The sequence below is a fragment of the Danaus plexippus genome, chromosome 17 (assembly GCF_018135715.1).
Source record: "Danaus plexippus chromosome 17, MEX_DaPlex, whole genome shotgun sequence".
NCBI classification, from domain to species: domain Eukaryota; kingdom Metazoa; phylum Arthropoda; class Insecta; order Lepidoptera; family Nymphalidae; genus Danaus; species Danaus plexippus.
In genome coordinates this window covers 3,302,587-3,319,483 of record NC_083548.1, presented here as the reverse complement: position 1 = coordinate 3,319,483, position 16,897 = coordinate 3,302,587, and the positions used below count along the sequence as shown (strand labels likewise).

General features: G+C 30.5%; 1 protein-coding gene across 3 annotated transcripts in view; it reads right to left on the bottom strand.

Moving 5' to 3' along the window:
- The window catches only part of LOC116771509 (protein split ends), a 57,744-nt gene that overhangs the window by 18,682 nt on the left and 22,165 nt on the right, over positions 1-16,897 (bottom strand). For 2 of the 3 annotated variants that reach the window (XM_061523113.1, XM_061523114.1), the window contains exon 3: positions 207-392. In XM_061523113.1, the coding sequence (XP_061379097.1) occupies positions 207-392 (186 nt within the window). The remainder of the gene's footprint in view (positions 1-206; positions 393-16,897) is intronic. The other variant, XM_032663378.2, reaches the window with a different exon arrangement.

Sequence of the window (16,897 nt, the reverse complement as noted above, 5' to 3'; positions counted from 1 at the left end):
ATAACATATACTGTTACATACTTAATATATAATTAAATATAGTTTCCGTTAGATAGACCCACTATTAGTGACCTTGTTAATTTCCCGTCGGTTTCTATATGTTCTTTAATATCAATATTAATAATATTTACATTACATAAGTGTACAATGAGTGTTGTCGTGGTCATTGGTATGACTCGCCCAATCACTCTAGTTTTATATAACACCTTTCGACATGTGTGGGGGTCGTGGCGTAGGGTGCTGTGGAGTTGTTCCTCTGGTACCTGCCATATGCCGCGGGTGTGTTACCGCGACGACAATACTCGGTGGCGCTGTCGTTGGTGCCACGCCACGTGGCCGGAGCGGCTGCTGATGCAGCCATTGCACAAGCGTTTCCCGCGCTCTCTTCTCCTCTGTAATTATTAAAAATTATTATTATCTGAATGATAGAAATTGTATGACCCTATAATATAATTTAAAACGTGCTCATATAATTTATAGAAACTTCTTAAAATTAGATTACGCACGACGACACAAAAACGATTATTATTAAAGTCAACAATCGAGTTTTTCTCTTATCCGATGCCATTATCGGATTAGACTTTACAATAAGCCAGATATTTTACATGCTTTGAGGTCAGATATTTTATCATAGTTTTGCAGGTGATGTATAACAACTATCACATACTTTACTAATATGTTAATATATTATATTTTAAAATCTGACATTATAAATAACACTTTTCACAAATATAATAATAATTGTTTAATATTTAATTAAAAATTACTGACAAAATGAAATGACCAGTAGTATAAATCATCATCGAGACGTTTGTATCCGCCGTGCCATGATTTAATAAAAACCGCTCCTCCTTAACCCACCGCGACAGGTGATTCGTTAACGGATGTCAAAATAAACGTTGGCCAATTCGATAACTATAAATTATAGTGTTTGACGGAACACATATTATACTGTTCATAAACGTTAAATTAATAAAAGAGCTAAAAATCGTATGAAATTGAAAACGAATTCTCAATATCTTTATACCATAAAGACATACGGAAATTATATTGTTATCTCCGATAAAATAATAATTTACAAATTTATCGAAATATAAATTGATGTGTGTAACCGTCAAACAATAACTGCATTTGCTGCCTTGCCTCATTCATGGCCAATGGCGATGTTTAATTGTAATGGGACGTGTTATACAGGTGTATTGTTTATAGAATATATAGCTAGGTATATACTTAATATTGTACCATGACAACTGCCTAGCTCTAACGTCATTTGTTTACGAAGACGACTACTTTGTCACATAATATAACAAATAAATAAAGAGTTACTTTCAAATTATTTAATTCAAATAGCCCATTAATTCATTCAAAATCGACAAGTCGCTTCCGGAGGTCATGACAAGAAAAACAAGTTACACCAGTGTATATTTCCTTACGTCGGAACCAATTATAAATTAAGCATTTTCTATTTTGAGTCAGACAGTAGTCTACAAACAACTATGGTTGACGGTGACAAACATAACCCGCAGATATGGCCAAGCCAAGGGCACATCACCTTTTATGGGAGTGTTGTTTTGTGCTATAAACTTTGTACCCCACCTTGATAATTCAAGTTTTAAATCTAGTTTTTCGTTTAATTATCCACTCTGTTATGAAATCGCTGGAAAATTTATTAATTTATAATAAATACAAAAAATAGATCAAACACGAACTTAACAAAATTTCAACTAAACTAGATTCTGAACGGTTTACGAGTATATTATAATATACTCGACATACACTATAACACACTCTATTTATATGTATATATATATAAACACAGTAGTTTAAAATAATAATCTATATTACTAATAATAAAAGCAGTAGGTAGGTACTTTTCTTTAACTCAAAACTTAAATAAATAACCCAGGTTTAGGAAGTCGATGCATATAATAAGTACATATAAGTCGTTCAATCGCTCGTTAGGGCTATATTTATGACTTACAATATGTAACGTTAATAATTATGAATATTTATAAATTATTCAACCTCACATTACAGAACTTTGTAAGGATCCGATATTGAACAAGATATGCACACACTATTAACAAAAAAGTAACCATGTGTCTGAGTTTTACTAGAATATATATTAGTGTCCCACATTGAAATTGGTACACAGGTACATTCAGTAACATGAAAGTTTAGAGAGTTCATAACAGAGACACGATTGTATTGTCTAGTGGTGGCATATTGATATTGCAAGCTATCAGAGGATTCAGGTAATTATTTGTTTTTGTTAAGTTTAGGAATATAGTTTGCGTATTTCATTGTTTGCGTATTATATAAAGAAATAATATCTGATTTAGATACTGAAACATAAAAATAAAATACAGTGCCTATTATTACGACAACAACAAAATTATCAAAGATAAAATATGTGTATGTGTGTCACGAGCGTAGTAATTTGTTAAATGATGTAAGGTTAGTTTATTTTTAAAGCAATATGATATTTAAAAAAATGTGCTCCATATAATATTTAAAATTGGTTGCAAAAAGGTTATAAATCTTAGATAAACCATAATACAATACGTGATTCTCCTAAAGCAAGGAGCATGTTCTATTGTGTGAATAGTGAAGAGAAGCAATTATGCTGACCACAATCACAAACGATTTAACAAACAACTTAAAACTCTATTGTACATTGAGATGACAAGATAAATAAAAGAAAGTTCCAGACACTTGCTAATCCATCTCAAAAGATGCTATCGTGGAACGTAAGCAATGCAAATGTAAGTTTTTAAAAATCGAGATCGTATATTCTTACCAACTGTTTTCTGATATTTAATAACGTCAAAATCATAATAATAACAATTTATATTAATATCTCACGCATTCTTATTCTCTTCTTCCTTAATTCAACTTTGTTCGTCGTTTTCGCCGTTCATTTACTACCGAATTGTAAGTTTAACATTCCATTAAATGGAACAATAATAACAATTAAAAGAAAGCAATCTATCATATATTTGTATTTTATAAATTCTTTTTGATTATTTACATATTGAAAATATCTGAATGATAATTACAAGCACGTTTCAGAACCGTTACTATATTATATGAATAGAATATTTTTTTTTAGATAAATGAGTGCTTACGTGTACTATCACTTTGATTTTAAAAGCCACACCTGTTATATATTTTAGGACCAAAAGATAAGGAAATCGTTATCCGACTTGCACACGTCTGCGTTGTATACTTGATAAGAATAAACGAGTGAGGTAATACTTTAATGATTTATGAAGCGGAATCAAAGTGAGTTAATTCGTTCGCTTCATATCATGTACAAGTGTAAATAGTTGCCTTTTTCACAATTAAGTTACGTTAAAAGAACAGGATAACAATTACTAAAATAACTCGTTATCCCTTGACCAGTACATAGCGAAGTTATTTGTGTTAAGAGATAATGCAATATCATTACCTTAAGCTAAGTATTTTTTATGCACATTTTGATATATGGCATTGTTTTTGTAACCATAATTTTTTATAGTGAAACTTGAAGATAAACGGTACATAGGACAATTACACATACAACTGTAAAGTGACGAATGAAAGTACATATTTATTTTAAATACTTGAAGACGGTGATGAAGTCTTCCGGTTTTATTTTTATGAGTCATTAAGTCGGCTTTAAAAGATATGAACATATTTTATCGACTGTCTAAGCATATAACAAATACTTTATGAAAACATTTGAATATAGACATTTTCATATCAATCAAGATCAAAACTTATCGATATCTATATATGTCTTATAAAATATTTTATTAAATTTGTAAAATCCAGACGAACTTAAATAATTTTAACTTCGGTAAAAGACATAACTATTAAATGCGAACATTTATATCGGTATTTTGTTTTTCATTAAACTGGTTGACTTTAAAGAAGTCTGTTTTTTAATAAAACAAATATATAAAAAACTATAATTTCATAATATAAAAATAATTTCATTATTATTTTTTTGTGATTGCATACACAATGCACATTTCATTAGCCTCACATCACTTAATCACAATAAAAATAAGCCTAAACAAGTTGAAAGTGTAAACTTATGAAGAACCTAGACTTTCATACAAGATGTTCTCAAAATATATTAAAATACAAATTTAACGACCGCAGTATATAGCATGAGTCGAAGGCTGCTGTGTGAAAACAGTGGAAAAGCCAAGCTACTACATCCGGTTTGACAAACCAGACCCTCCTCCGTGTAGACAGGTATATACCCAATATAATCCGAGATACTGGAAATTAAAAAACTGGCAATGACTGGCAATTATCTAACATCTAGGAATCCCTCATCAAAAATATGAAATTGCATATCTGTGACCACAGTACCAGTGCCCAAGACACAATGTGCGCATTCTCCGTGCATCTAGAATAGTACACGAGAAAATAAAGAAATCGTAGGCGGTAAATGACAAAGGCAAACGTTAACTAACAGACACTTTCATCTCGTCTGCCCATGATCACGGTTGTTGTGAAGTATAATGTGACCTAAGCGATGCATCCGGTAAAATTAATATAATTAATCGTTAAAATCGTAAATTTAAACTTGGTTACATCTGGCAACTGGTAATAATAATTAATACATATAAAGCAAAATGTATATTTTTAAAAATAGAAAACTTTATTAAAGACCACCCATTGTTTAAATATACTTTTACTAGCTTTTAAATGAGTAGTAAATTATAAATAGTTTCTCATGTCCCAGATAGCAATAAAACGCTTAGACGCGATAAAGCTTACTTACCGACACACCATTCACGAGCTATTGCTTTTATTGCTCATTGTGAACCTACACAATGATTGAGAGTGTGCTCTTAAATTTTTGTTTCTTTTGATATTACATATCTCTGTAACATTTTCTTAAAACATTAGCTCGTTATAACCACTGTAAAACATATATGTATATGTAAAAGCCTCAACTTTAGCGCCAGCTCCTTATCGCATATATTTTATAATCAGAATTGTTAATTATAACTTCATTAAAAAGTATAAATATCAATGGGTCTAAAATACATATTTAGCTTTCTTAAACCTTCTATAGGTTAAAGCTGGAATGTCTCGTCGGCAAATTGAATCGTATGGTGATAATGGAATTAAGTTGTTCTCACTACGGCTTACCCTCATAACGTATTAAGAGGTACCTTAATATGTACACGAGGTTATAACGTTATCGGTTTGTTAAGTGTGTCTTAAAGTTTAAACAGTCAAATTGTTAAAATTAACAGTAAAAAAGATCATCCTGATTTGTTAAAATAGGCAACCGTGGAATTTTATGATTTACTCATAGTAATACATATAGAAATTATTGTTAGATCGTCCTAGTAATGTATAAAATTATTTTTAACAAAAAAAACCGACTTCAAGTAGTGAACTAAAAAGCAAAAAATAAATTTACTTTGTACAAAGTAAAACGTATTTTCATTAGTTAAATAGAAAATAATATTAAATAAGTTTTTTTACAATTTTAAAGTCGGTGCCAAGTAAAACAATAACTGTGTTGAGATATTAGATACCTATTATCAATCTTTATAACAACTGACAAAAATATTAGTAGGTAATTAATAATTATCACAAAATATCTGTTCTGCGATGAATATCAGTACTCGTTGACCACGCACTAGCACAACTACGCCTCCCTGCCTTGCGTCAGCACGCGGTGCGCGTGCGCGGTGCGGGAAGGGAGGCGTGCTTGAGTCAGCGAGTAGCGATCCGAACACGAGCAAACGCGCGAGGGCAAACGTCGTTGATGGTTGTGTCTATATACGCCAATTTGCGTTCTCACTATAACGTTATTTCAGGTTACGTAAAATTAGGCTTCATTCGCAAGGTTAGGTTAAATATTCGTATTACTTATATTATTTTCAAGCGATTTTGTATTATACTTAACGCTTTTAATTTATCTATTCCATTCCGAGTATTTGCATTTGTTATGTGAATACTAGTTTTCTTTCATAATTAATTACTAGTAGTTCGTAAGCTTATACTTGGGTACATAATATTTAAGTTATTTAGATAATTAGTAGGTACCGATTAATATATTTTTTCTAATATTGTTGTTGTTTTTAAAATTTCTTTAATTATTATTAAGCGTACTTAGTTATTTGATATTGCAGTAAGGTTGTTGTAGTATTTATTTGGCACCGACTTCAAAATTATAAAATAATTATTTAATATTATTTTCTATTTAACTAAATGAAAATACGTTTTACTTTGTACAAAGTAAATTTATTTTTTGCTTTTTAGCTCACTTCTTGAAGTCGGTTTTTTTTTGTTAAAAATTATTGTATTTCACGATTTTAAGTCATGGGTAGACCGAGCAATGGTCTCTATCATCAGATATACTGCAGACCTTCATTATTATATAGATTATACAGGTACAAAGTTCTCATCAATATAAATGAATTAAGTCCGAACACAAGGTAACTGTGTGTACTGTTAAGGAATTCATCATCAGACCCCTAAAGACAGTCATCTTCTATATATCTGTAAAGTTCTTATTAAAACAAATTAATGAAGCTAAAACACAAAGTATCTGCTATTAATCCTTGAAGAATTCCTTCGACCATCTCTCATCTCCATTCTCAGGTCTACCCCAGACATTCATCAAATGGTAGTGCTTTAAAATACTTAATGAAAAAACTTGCAAACGTACTTTTCGCCCCTACTATTTTTGAAAGTTCCCTTCGATTTTTCCGGTCTGCTAGCATCAGACCCTGGTTTCCTTAACATGGAACCACCTTTAAAATAACTACTTCCCAAAATGAAAACAATCATAAAAATCGGTTCATAAACGACGAAGTTATCCGCGAACAAACATATATATATAAAAAAAAGCATATGTACGATCGAATTGAAAAACCTCCTCCTTTTTGAAGTCGGTTAAAATTTTTCATAAAATGCCTATAAAATAACTTCAAAGCAGTATACGCTGTCTTATATTTTTTCCTATTCTCATTCCTTTGTTTTTACATTTCATAATAATATTTTTTTTTATAATTTATAAAATGAAAATGAAGAAAAATTTGCATTTCTCACATAAAAAGTGGCTAATAATAATGTCTATATGTGACAGACGTTAGCACCTTCTTAAATTAACATAATTTTTTGTAGTAACTCTATTAGTTTCTAAAGCCTTAAAGAACTTTAGATCCAGGCAAATATGTGACATATATCAAAGCAACTCAATGAAAAAAGCAATCTCTATTATAGTGTAGTCATCGAAGTCAATGATTAGAAATCATTTTTCTGAAACAAAACATTAAGCGTTATATTTACGCGGTCGTATAAAAACTAGCACTTGTACCATTCGGCTCTGTATAATAAGTTAGAAAATCGATTATAACAAGCATAAATAATAAAAAATATATTCACAATAAGCTCTATGAAGCAAAAAAAACATAAGAAGAATAGTAACTCAATGTAAATCAATTTATCAAGCAACTTTCTACTTAAATTTTTCGTAAGTGACAAAGCTCAATATAGTCTAGGGACATGTATATGAATTTATTTCGTTTTATGACTGAGAAATACATTATGCATACAGAATTAAATTATATCATTTGTTTTGTTACAATCAATCAAATAAGATCTACCAAATGAATCAACTAAACGTTGACGATAATATTACTCATACATACTAAAACCAAAAGTCGTAGCTTCATAAAAAAAAGCCGGCTTAAACATTAAAACAAAATAATCCTAATCAAAGGTCTGTTACAGTATTTAAATAAAGATATACTCCAAGCTTAAAAAAATTGATCGGAAAATTCTAAGCTGTCATATTCAGAACATGTATAAACATTGCTTAACTATAAACTAAGGGGTTTATTTATACCATCTGACTGACGTTTTAGGTTTTTAATGAGGCGATGTAAATAATAACCCAAATCATGACTATCTTTACTTTTAATATTCGCTATAAAAAGCTTATTACAGAAACCTTACAAACTTGTGGGTTTAGACAATTCGAGACTTTTGAAGTGCTCAAAATCTAAATAAAAAACCTCCAAGGGGATCTAATTTGCTCAAGAACAAATAATCATGAAAAAGACTTGCTGTAATATCAATCGTCAACATGTCGCCCATGTATGAAATCATTTAAAGCGCATTTTCATTGGTCGATAAGTCGGTAGTTAGAACGATTGCGGGGAGTACCCGCATGCGAGCTAACAACCAATGAAATCCACTGGTCGATAACTCGGTCGATTAAACGTGTGCGGGTGATATCCGATTTCCGGAATAACGGAATTCGCATGCGTTATAGAAATCTATGACGACCAGTGAAAACGATAAACTCTTTGCGGGCCCTATGGCATGCGTTACAGAAATCTCCCGCACCCCGAATGCGGGCCTTATCTACCAATGAAAATGCGCCCTTAGTCATATTAAATAAAGAGACAAAAATATAAAACCTTCATCGCAAATCCTAATGAAACATTTTAAAATTGTGGTCCATATAAAAACATAAAAAGAATTTAGTAATAAAGTGTAGATGTTATTAATATCTAACCTTGAACCCCGATGACTCTTATTTCGAGCACGTAAAACAATACCTATAAATTTTCTCTTTCACAAGATAATTTTTCGTCGCTTTTTAATTTAAAAAAAGGAGGCATTATCTTCATAGAAATAGTTAATTTATTTATCAATATTTCATTAGGCTATTAGAAAATTATTAAGAGAAGTCAAAGATGTTAGGAAGTATACGATGAAATAATTTTCCAATTCAGACGTTTAAGTCAAATCACCATGTCTTATTTTTTGTAATTAATAAATTTATTATCAAAAATTCAGTTTATTTTCTTAGCGATCTTCTAAATGTGATGCGCCTTTATGTAGTAAAATTACATTTGACGAAGAAAAAATATATCCATATCCTAATACAACTTAATTCGTAATATTCCTCAACATTACTGTATAATATCTAGTCATAACGTCCTATCATATCATTAAACCTTTTAGTCCTAGATCCCAGGGCCGCCACACTTTACTTTTTTTTCCGGTGGACAACACATATTTAATAGGAACTGATTCGGATTATTATAAAAAAAAATACTACATACTCCCGACGTAACGGTTAATTTGCAGTAACCGTGATCACGGGCAGACGAGATGTCTTATAGTCTGACGTCTGATTTTTACCTATGTTGTAAAGAAAAATTCAAAGGAATATTGTCAGTTACCTTCTGTCCGCAGAATTTTTTGCAAGAAACTTTAAATATCGACAGCAAAAAACACAATCTTACTTACAGTCTGATATTAGATTTTCAAATTTGATATTTTGGGCTATTTTAATGTATTTTGTAAGTTGCCAGAGCAACCCTAGGGGACAAATATCCATCATGCATCTATCCATCCATACAGCTTGCATGATAAGTAATATATATATGTATATGTGCGTCATAATTAACGAAACCCTGTCTATTTTTCTGTAAATGAATAATGTTTCACTGCTTTTTCATTAATAGAAACTCGAACTCGACTCGAACTCGAACATACATATGCTATTGTGTATCAATCATTCTTTTATGTTCATTTGAATATTATATGGGACAAATGATTATTATATGAGACTTCCGCAATATTTCATCACACATAAACTGATTGAAAAATTTAACTCTAAATTAATATTGAGCTATAGTTAATCATACAACGATCCGCACGCTAAAACTTAAACACATCATTTCCAAAATAAAAAAACGTGTGTTAATACACGTTGTATATTATATTGCATACAGTACTACGTTGCAGACTTATTTTAAATAACCAAGATACCGACTGGCGAGCTGATTTCCAAATCTAAACCATTGGGGCGTCACCCAAAAAGCATACCAAAAATATCATTCATATCGGTTCAGGCGTTTTAGAAGAGTTCAGTAACATACACATAAAGTAGAATGATATATATAAAGATATTTAAAATCTATAAAAATAGAAAACTTAAAACCACAGTTTCAAAATAAATCCAGAATGCTCTTTTGTTCTAGATCATGTATTTGCAGGCATCATTACTGTCTCAACATTGTTAATATGTATAATAATTAGTTGATAATTCTATAAAGACACTTGAAATGGAAGAATAATTATTGTTTATGAAATTTCGATACTAATAATCACATTCTAAAAGATACATAAACAATAACAATTACAACTTACTCATAGTTTTATTTATACATTACTAAGATATAATATGTTTAAAATTAAAATGAATTAGAAACATATTAAGTAAAAAAATTCTTGTCTCAATAAGTGAAAAATGCGAATTCGGCTGGAATCGATATACGAATAAATATATATATATCAGAGCAGACATCCGCAACATCTTTGTTGCGGATGCGTTGCCAACCTTGATTAATGAGGAAAGCGAGGGGTGGGGATAAGGAGATAGTAGGAAAGGGTAGGAACGAGGAAAGGGCAACCGGCTCTCTCACTCATCAGACAAAACGCACCGATTGAAGGCTTCACGCCGATCTTCTGTAAGAGGGTGGTACTTCCCTGGTCGAGCCAGCTCATATTCGAACTATAGTAACTTGACCACAGGTATGCTCTAACCACCATGTGTATATATATATATATATATATATATAGGCTGTTTTAAATGCATTCTTATGAAATTTAACTATAATAAATGTTGTAATTTCAGAATTACAAATAGATATTGCTTATTATTTATTCCCAGGTTTATTACAGTTCTCGAGGGAACATAGGCTAAGGCACGTATCGTGTATGAAAACTTCCCTGACCGACGATAGATGGCGCTGACAGTTGGTTATCCAATTCAATTCCGTCATTAATAGCCTTAACAGTAAAAGTTTTTTAAGTATACATTATTTGTTTATCTCTGAACTCAGTTCGAAAGTCCACGCAGAGACGAAATCGTTTGATAAAACTAGAACGAAGATAAGTAAGAAATATGTTATTATTAAAACAAAAACAAATACTACTATGTACTTATTTTTGACATATTCTGCAGGACTTTACGGCTGTCTAGATGTCGGACTAAACCTACTTAACCAAATTTTTGTATTTCATTTAACAATTTACAAAAAAATTAAAAACTTACACCATAAATGTTAACGTAGGCTTCTTAATTCTTTTGTGATCTTTGTATACCTCAATAAATATTCAATCGACTGTGGTGATATTTAGTCTTGATTTACAACAAAACATTAAGGAAAATTATCCTATCCAGTTGTGCCCTTTTCGATGTTTTTAAATAACATCATTTTGTTGATACTTTTTTTTTACAATAATACATGTTATGAGATAAATCTGAACTAAAGGGATTGATGTATATTTTCAATATATGTATATGAAAAATATTTGAACTTATGTGAATCAAATAGAGCGTAACGTAACATTTATACTCAAATATATTAACTATAAAAAGTCGCTTAAAAACAATCCGAGGAAAAAATGTATCTACCGTATTAAAATAGAAATATTAAAAAGTTACATAGAAAATTTCGCATTAAAATAAAGTAAAATATATCATATAACATTTTCGGAATTCAACATCCATATAGCAGTAGAAACTTCATGCAATATATATATAAAACAGTTAAAAAAATTTCAGCACCGTTATGGTGAATCTTTAAAACAAAACGGAATTTTAATATAATTATTAAAAAAATACGAAGACAGAGGTCATAGATTTACCATCAATCATATTTCTGAATATGATGAAAACAGCTGAGGTTGCTCCCTAACAAAGTTTGAATAGGGAGAAGAGTTGCCTACATCTTTTAGAACTTTCGTTAACAACTTATATGGCTAATAGCCGTTATACATTATTACAGTTTACAATAGATTTTTTTTTGTCATCAATGTATCAACAATACATATCTCAGTTAAAATTTAATCTAGTATTAACTAGTATTAAAATACGAATCTTATAACCGTGTATAGTAACTCGACCTTTAAAAATAAAAAATATGGTGGTAACTTAACTCGTGTTGGTATTTTTATTGTAGCTATATCCTAACCTGCAGACCCAGTTATGATATATTCAATATTACTGAATTTTGTACATATTGTACAGTCAAGGACAAATTTATTCGATTTCGTTAACTACCAAGATTTATATGCATAATTTAATTTAAAAAAAAATCAGATATAAATTTAAGGTTATGTTCAAAATCTAGTCGGACATAAATAGCCACAAGGAGTTTGCGAAACCATTACACAAACAGATTCCTAGTTCAAGGCCAACATTAAGAACCTGTTTTTAAGAAGCGCAATGACTAGAGACGAATAAATAAATATAATCAGATTAATAAAAAAATAAAAAATATAAAATTACAAAATATTTTGATTAGATTAATTTAAATGTTAGAGGTTCTACTATATACATAAAATAATAATTTAAGTTTCTGTCTTTCATCCGTCAGTCAATATACATTCACTGCTGGACTTACTATGGATTTCAAGGCTATTTATTACATGGGCTGAAAAGTCCCGGGCATAACACATAGATGGCGCTAGTTTTATTGCAGTCCCCTTTTTTTTGCAGTTAATACTAACCTTCAAAAGACAGCTGTTACAATTTCGTGACATTCTATTCATTAGTTTGTGAGCGTGACACTACTTTTGTCATTTATACAAAACAATGGATCGAAAACAATTTCGTGTTTCAATTTAACACTGCTTCTTGATGGGAAAAAATCCCGTTCAATCGAAGCAATGACTTGAAAAGTGTTATAGGGAACTACGCTCTATCAGGAACGACAATGAAACATTGGTTTGCTGACTTCAAACGTGGTCGTAGAGACATCGATGATGCAGAACGCAGTGGACATGACGAGGCGGTAACACCAGAAAACATTAAAATATCCACAAAATCGTTTTGAATGACCGAAAAGTGAAGTTGTGTGAGTTATTTGACATCGTAAAGATATCAAAAGAACGTGTTGCGTTTATACTGCATGACCATTTGACTATGAGAAAGCTCTGTTCAAAGTGGACGAAGCGTTTGCTCACTGTTGACCATAAACAAGAACGTGTTAATGAATCTGAGCATTGTTCGGCCATGTTTAAACGTAATAAATCGGAATTTTTGCGTCGATATGTGAAAATGGATGAAACTTCCATCCATCACTTCACTCCGGAATCAAAACTATCGTCATCTGAGTAGACAGCAACTGGTAAACCTCCTCTAAAGCGCCCGAAAGCACTAAATTCGTCAGGAAAGGCTTATGGCCTCGGTATTTCAGGATGTGCGTGGTGTAATATTCATCGACTATCTTGAGAAAGGAAATACCATTAACAGTAAATGTTATATAGCGTTATTTGAGCGTTTGAAGGTCGAAACTGCAAAGAAACGACCGCATATGCCAAAGAAAAAATCTTATTTAGAAGAAAAAATCAAGACGACGAGTCGGTTCACAGTCAATCAAAACAATTGCAAAAATATATGAATTAAAATTCGAATTGCTCTCACATCAGCCGTATTCGCCAGATTTGGCTCCCAGCGACTACTGGCTGTTCGCAGACTTGAAAAAATGCTCGCCGGTAAGAAATTGCGCACGAATGAAGAAGTTATCGCTGAAACTGAGGCCTATTTTGAGGCAAAAGATAAATCGTATAACAAAAGTGGTATTGAAATGTTAGAGCAGCGCTGGACTAATTGCGTTGCTCTTGATAGAGATTACGTTGATGAATAGTTAATTTTGAACCAAAAAAACTGTTTTCTCTCTTAGGCCCGGGACTTTCAGCCCATGTGTTAACTGGATTCCGGTAACTGACCAAGACAGCGTGCCTAACTTTTGGAAGGCCTTACCTTTAATTTTTTCTCTGTATCCACACTCGAGACCTTTTCGGCTATCTCTACGTGACCTTGTGTATGCCCACCAAGACGTTAAGCTCACTATAAACCATTAGTTAATTAGCTGATTTCTTGTAGTGGGACTCTTGTCCCTTCTAATTATTTGCTAGTCAGAACAATCTAGGTTCTATCGAAGTTCTATATTTGTCTCTGGTAAAGTCTCTTGGGAATCTAGTTTCTTCATTGATCAGGGAAGTCATCAAGCCTATGATCGAATTTGTGTGCTATCACTAATGAAAAACGTTAATACAAATGTGGGAAAATCAATATCGTTCTATAATTCGTCTAAAGCGGCTTATGAACGGTCAAACAAAATAAGCGTAATTTTTATTGCACTATATTTTGATTTGTAATGCAAATGTAATAAACTTCTTAAGGTCCAGTTTTAAAAGTTAAGCCGTTAATCCGTCATCACAAACTGTTTTAAATTCTTAATGTTCTTAAGTTTGAAGGCATGACTTAGTCATAATTTCTCTTTTGATTTATCATCCAGATCCAGAAAGGCATTCAATGCCGGAATAAAAATGTCTATCTAGGTTGGGTTTTTAAGTAGGATTTTAGCTCCAATTTTACGGTCAGTTCAAACGATACCTTCGTTATTATTATTAACGTTCCTTGTTGGCCTCGTTGTCGTATTTTATTGGAGTTGGGTTAAAAACTACCTTTCACGACTTTTTTAAGTGGATACGATATTGAACGTGCTCCCATCACTCGGTAAATGATTTTGTTTTATACGGTTATTTGTACCCTAAAAACCAAAACTTAATGTTTTCTTGTCATTAACTTATTTTAGTGAATGAGATATGGATCAGATCAGTTGAAGAATAACCAACCTTTGGTATAAAAGAAGCAAGACATTACATTACTTCTTCTAAATTACTGTATTGGTATAACGTCTGGTAATAGAACAATAACATTCAAGCTTGTCGAAGTCATACAGTTGTTATAACGCCACTTATATATGATACCAATATAATATTTTGTTAGAATTTTCACGCGATAAAAGTTTGAACGAAAATATGATGGATAAATTTTATATCAGAAATATAAAAAAAATCCATTGAAAATTCCTTAAAACTATTTGAAATAATGATCTCCTTACGAGAGTTATCGTCTGCAAAATGGCCAATAGAAATATAAAAGCCCTAATAGGTTTTGTTTATATGGATTCTTCAAATTGGACACAAAAACACAATATAAAACATTAATAATATTTTATTTCTCCGTCACAGTTGTGAATTGTATAATAAATCGACGTGATGGCAAAATATGTTCAGTAAAAAAGTATAACCATTAAAAATAATATCGTAATTAAAATTTAAAAATAAATTCGTGATTCAGCGCGTTATGAATTATCTTGATAAAACGAAAACGCGGGTTTGGATGTAAGAGACCAAGTCTTCGTAAATACTTTTACACTATAATTTTTTTTACTTATTACCTTATTAAAATTATTTTTATTTATTTTATTTATTTATTTTATTTATTTACTTCTGGTAAAGCATTCTATAGAGGTGCAATAAGCACCTGTGCATAGACACCAGAAAAATACAATACATTTATAAAAATCAATACATAATATTAAATTAACTGAGTAAGCAGTGTACCGAGCATATTAATATTTTATTTACAATTTATTTAGTACTCTGAAATTTGATCCAATATACTTTGTATTTCTATTAAACTTTTATCTTCTTATCGAAGGTCAGTGGGAAACAAAACTGTTTTAATGAATTGTTCCTTATCATATTTCATATCATTTACCAATTGAATATTGAATACTTTACATTGTCAGTCATCATTATCGTAAAGCCATCCTAAGTTTCATAATCCTTCTGAGAGAGCTTTAAATAAAATAAATACTAATATTGTTATGGTTAATTGATATATTTCTTTTAACAACCTTTTAACTATTTATTGTTTTTTTTAATTGTTATCATTTTTGGATCATATCCTTTATTTTATGGGAACATATACAACATTTTTTTCAATGTTAACAAGACGAGTATCTCAAAAGCGCTCAAAGATGTGTATATTTCTATCAAAGATAAAAATAAAAAAAGGTAATAAATATTAATAGAGTTCCGAGCTAGTAACGGCAAATTTATGTTATTTTCGTTTCATTTAGACTCTATGCAGATTCTAACCATTCTTAAAATGTAAGGCCTAAGCCATATCTGTTGTTGGGGAAATTCCTTTCTTCAGTTATCTTTGGTCATTAATAAATTTGTTTGTTTTGTTCACTGTTTAAAAACTCTTAATAACCTAAATCATCCCTAAACATTTAAACTATTTAGAAACATCCCATTTCGAGATTCACCAATAAGGAATTAGAGATAATGAAATACAGAATAAACAAATATCGAATAATTAACATCTGACTAATAAAAAAACTTATTACCTTTATTATATTTATACACATCGTAATCATCAACTAAATTTGATTATCTTAATTTATAGTCGCTATTGATATTATTACACCGTGACTAGTATTACTACTTCTAATAATAATAAATTTAATATTACCAATGCGACACCCATAAAGTTATGGTAATTTCAATTTTCCGTATAATTAAAATAATAGAGATTAATCTTTTTCACACCACTTTTCGACTCTTCAAATCTCTGGAATCTGCTGCTTTTTAAAACAAAATAAATAATATAACGTCTTTATAATGTTTTATAATTATTTAAATTATAAAAATAGCCGACACTCTATCATTAAATATATAACCTAATACAGAAAAAGTAATTTATAAAACTTAAATTTAAATTAGAAAATATAGATTGAAAATTCATTACCATAAGCAAGAATCAAATCTGCCACCTCCAAAATGTCATGATCCACTTGCTTTATAAATTATAATTGAAGTATTAACTCAACATTGCTTTAATGTTAGAAACAGAAATTTAAAATTTAATTATATAGTTATATCATCCAAAATTAGTTTATATCTACAAGGTCCTATTATTCGTCCATGTTTAAAAACAGTCAGATACATAAATTTGTTAATTTAACTATATAAAATGAAATTATAT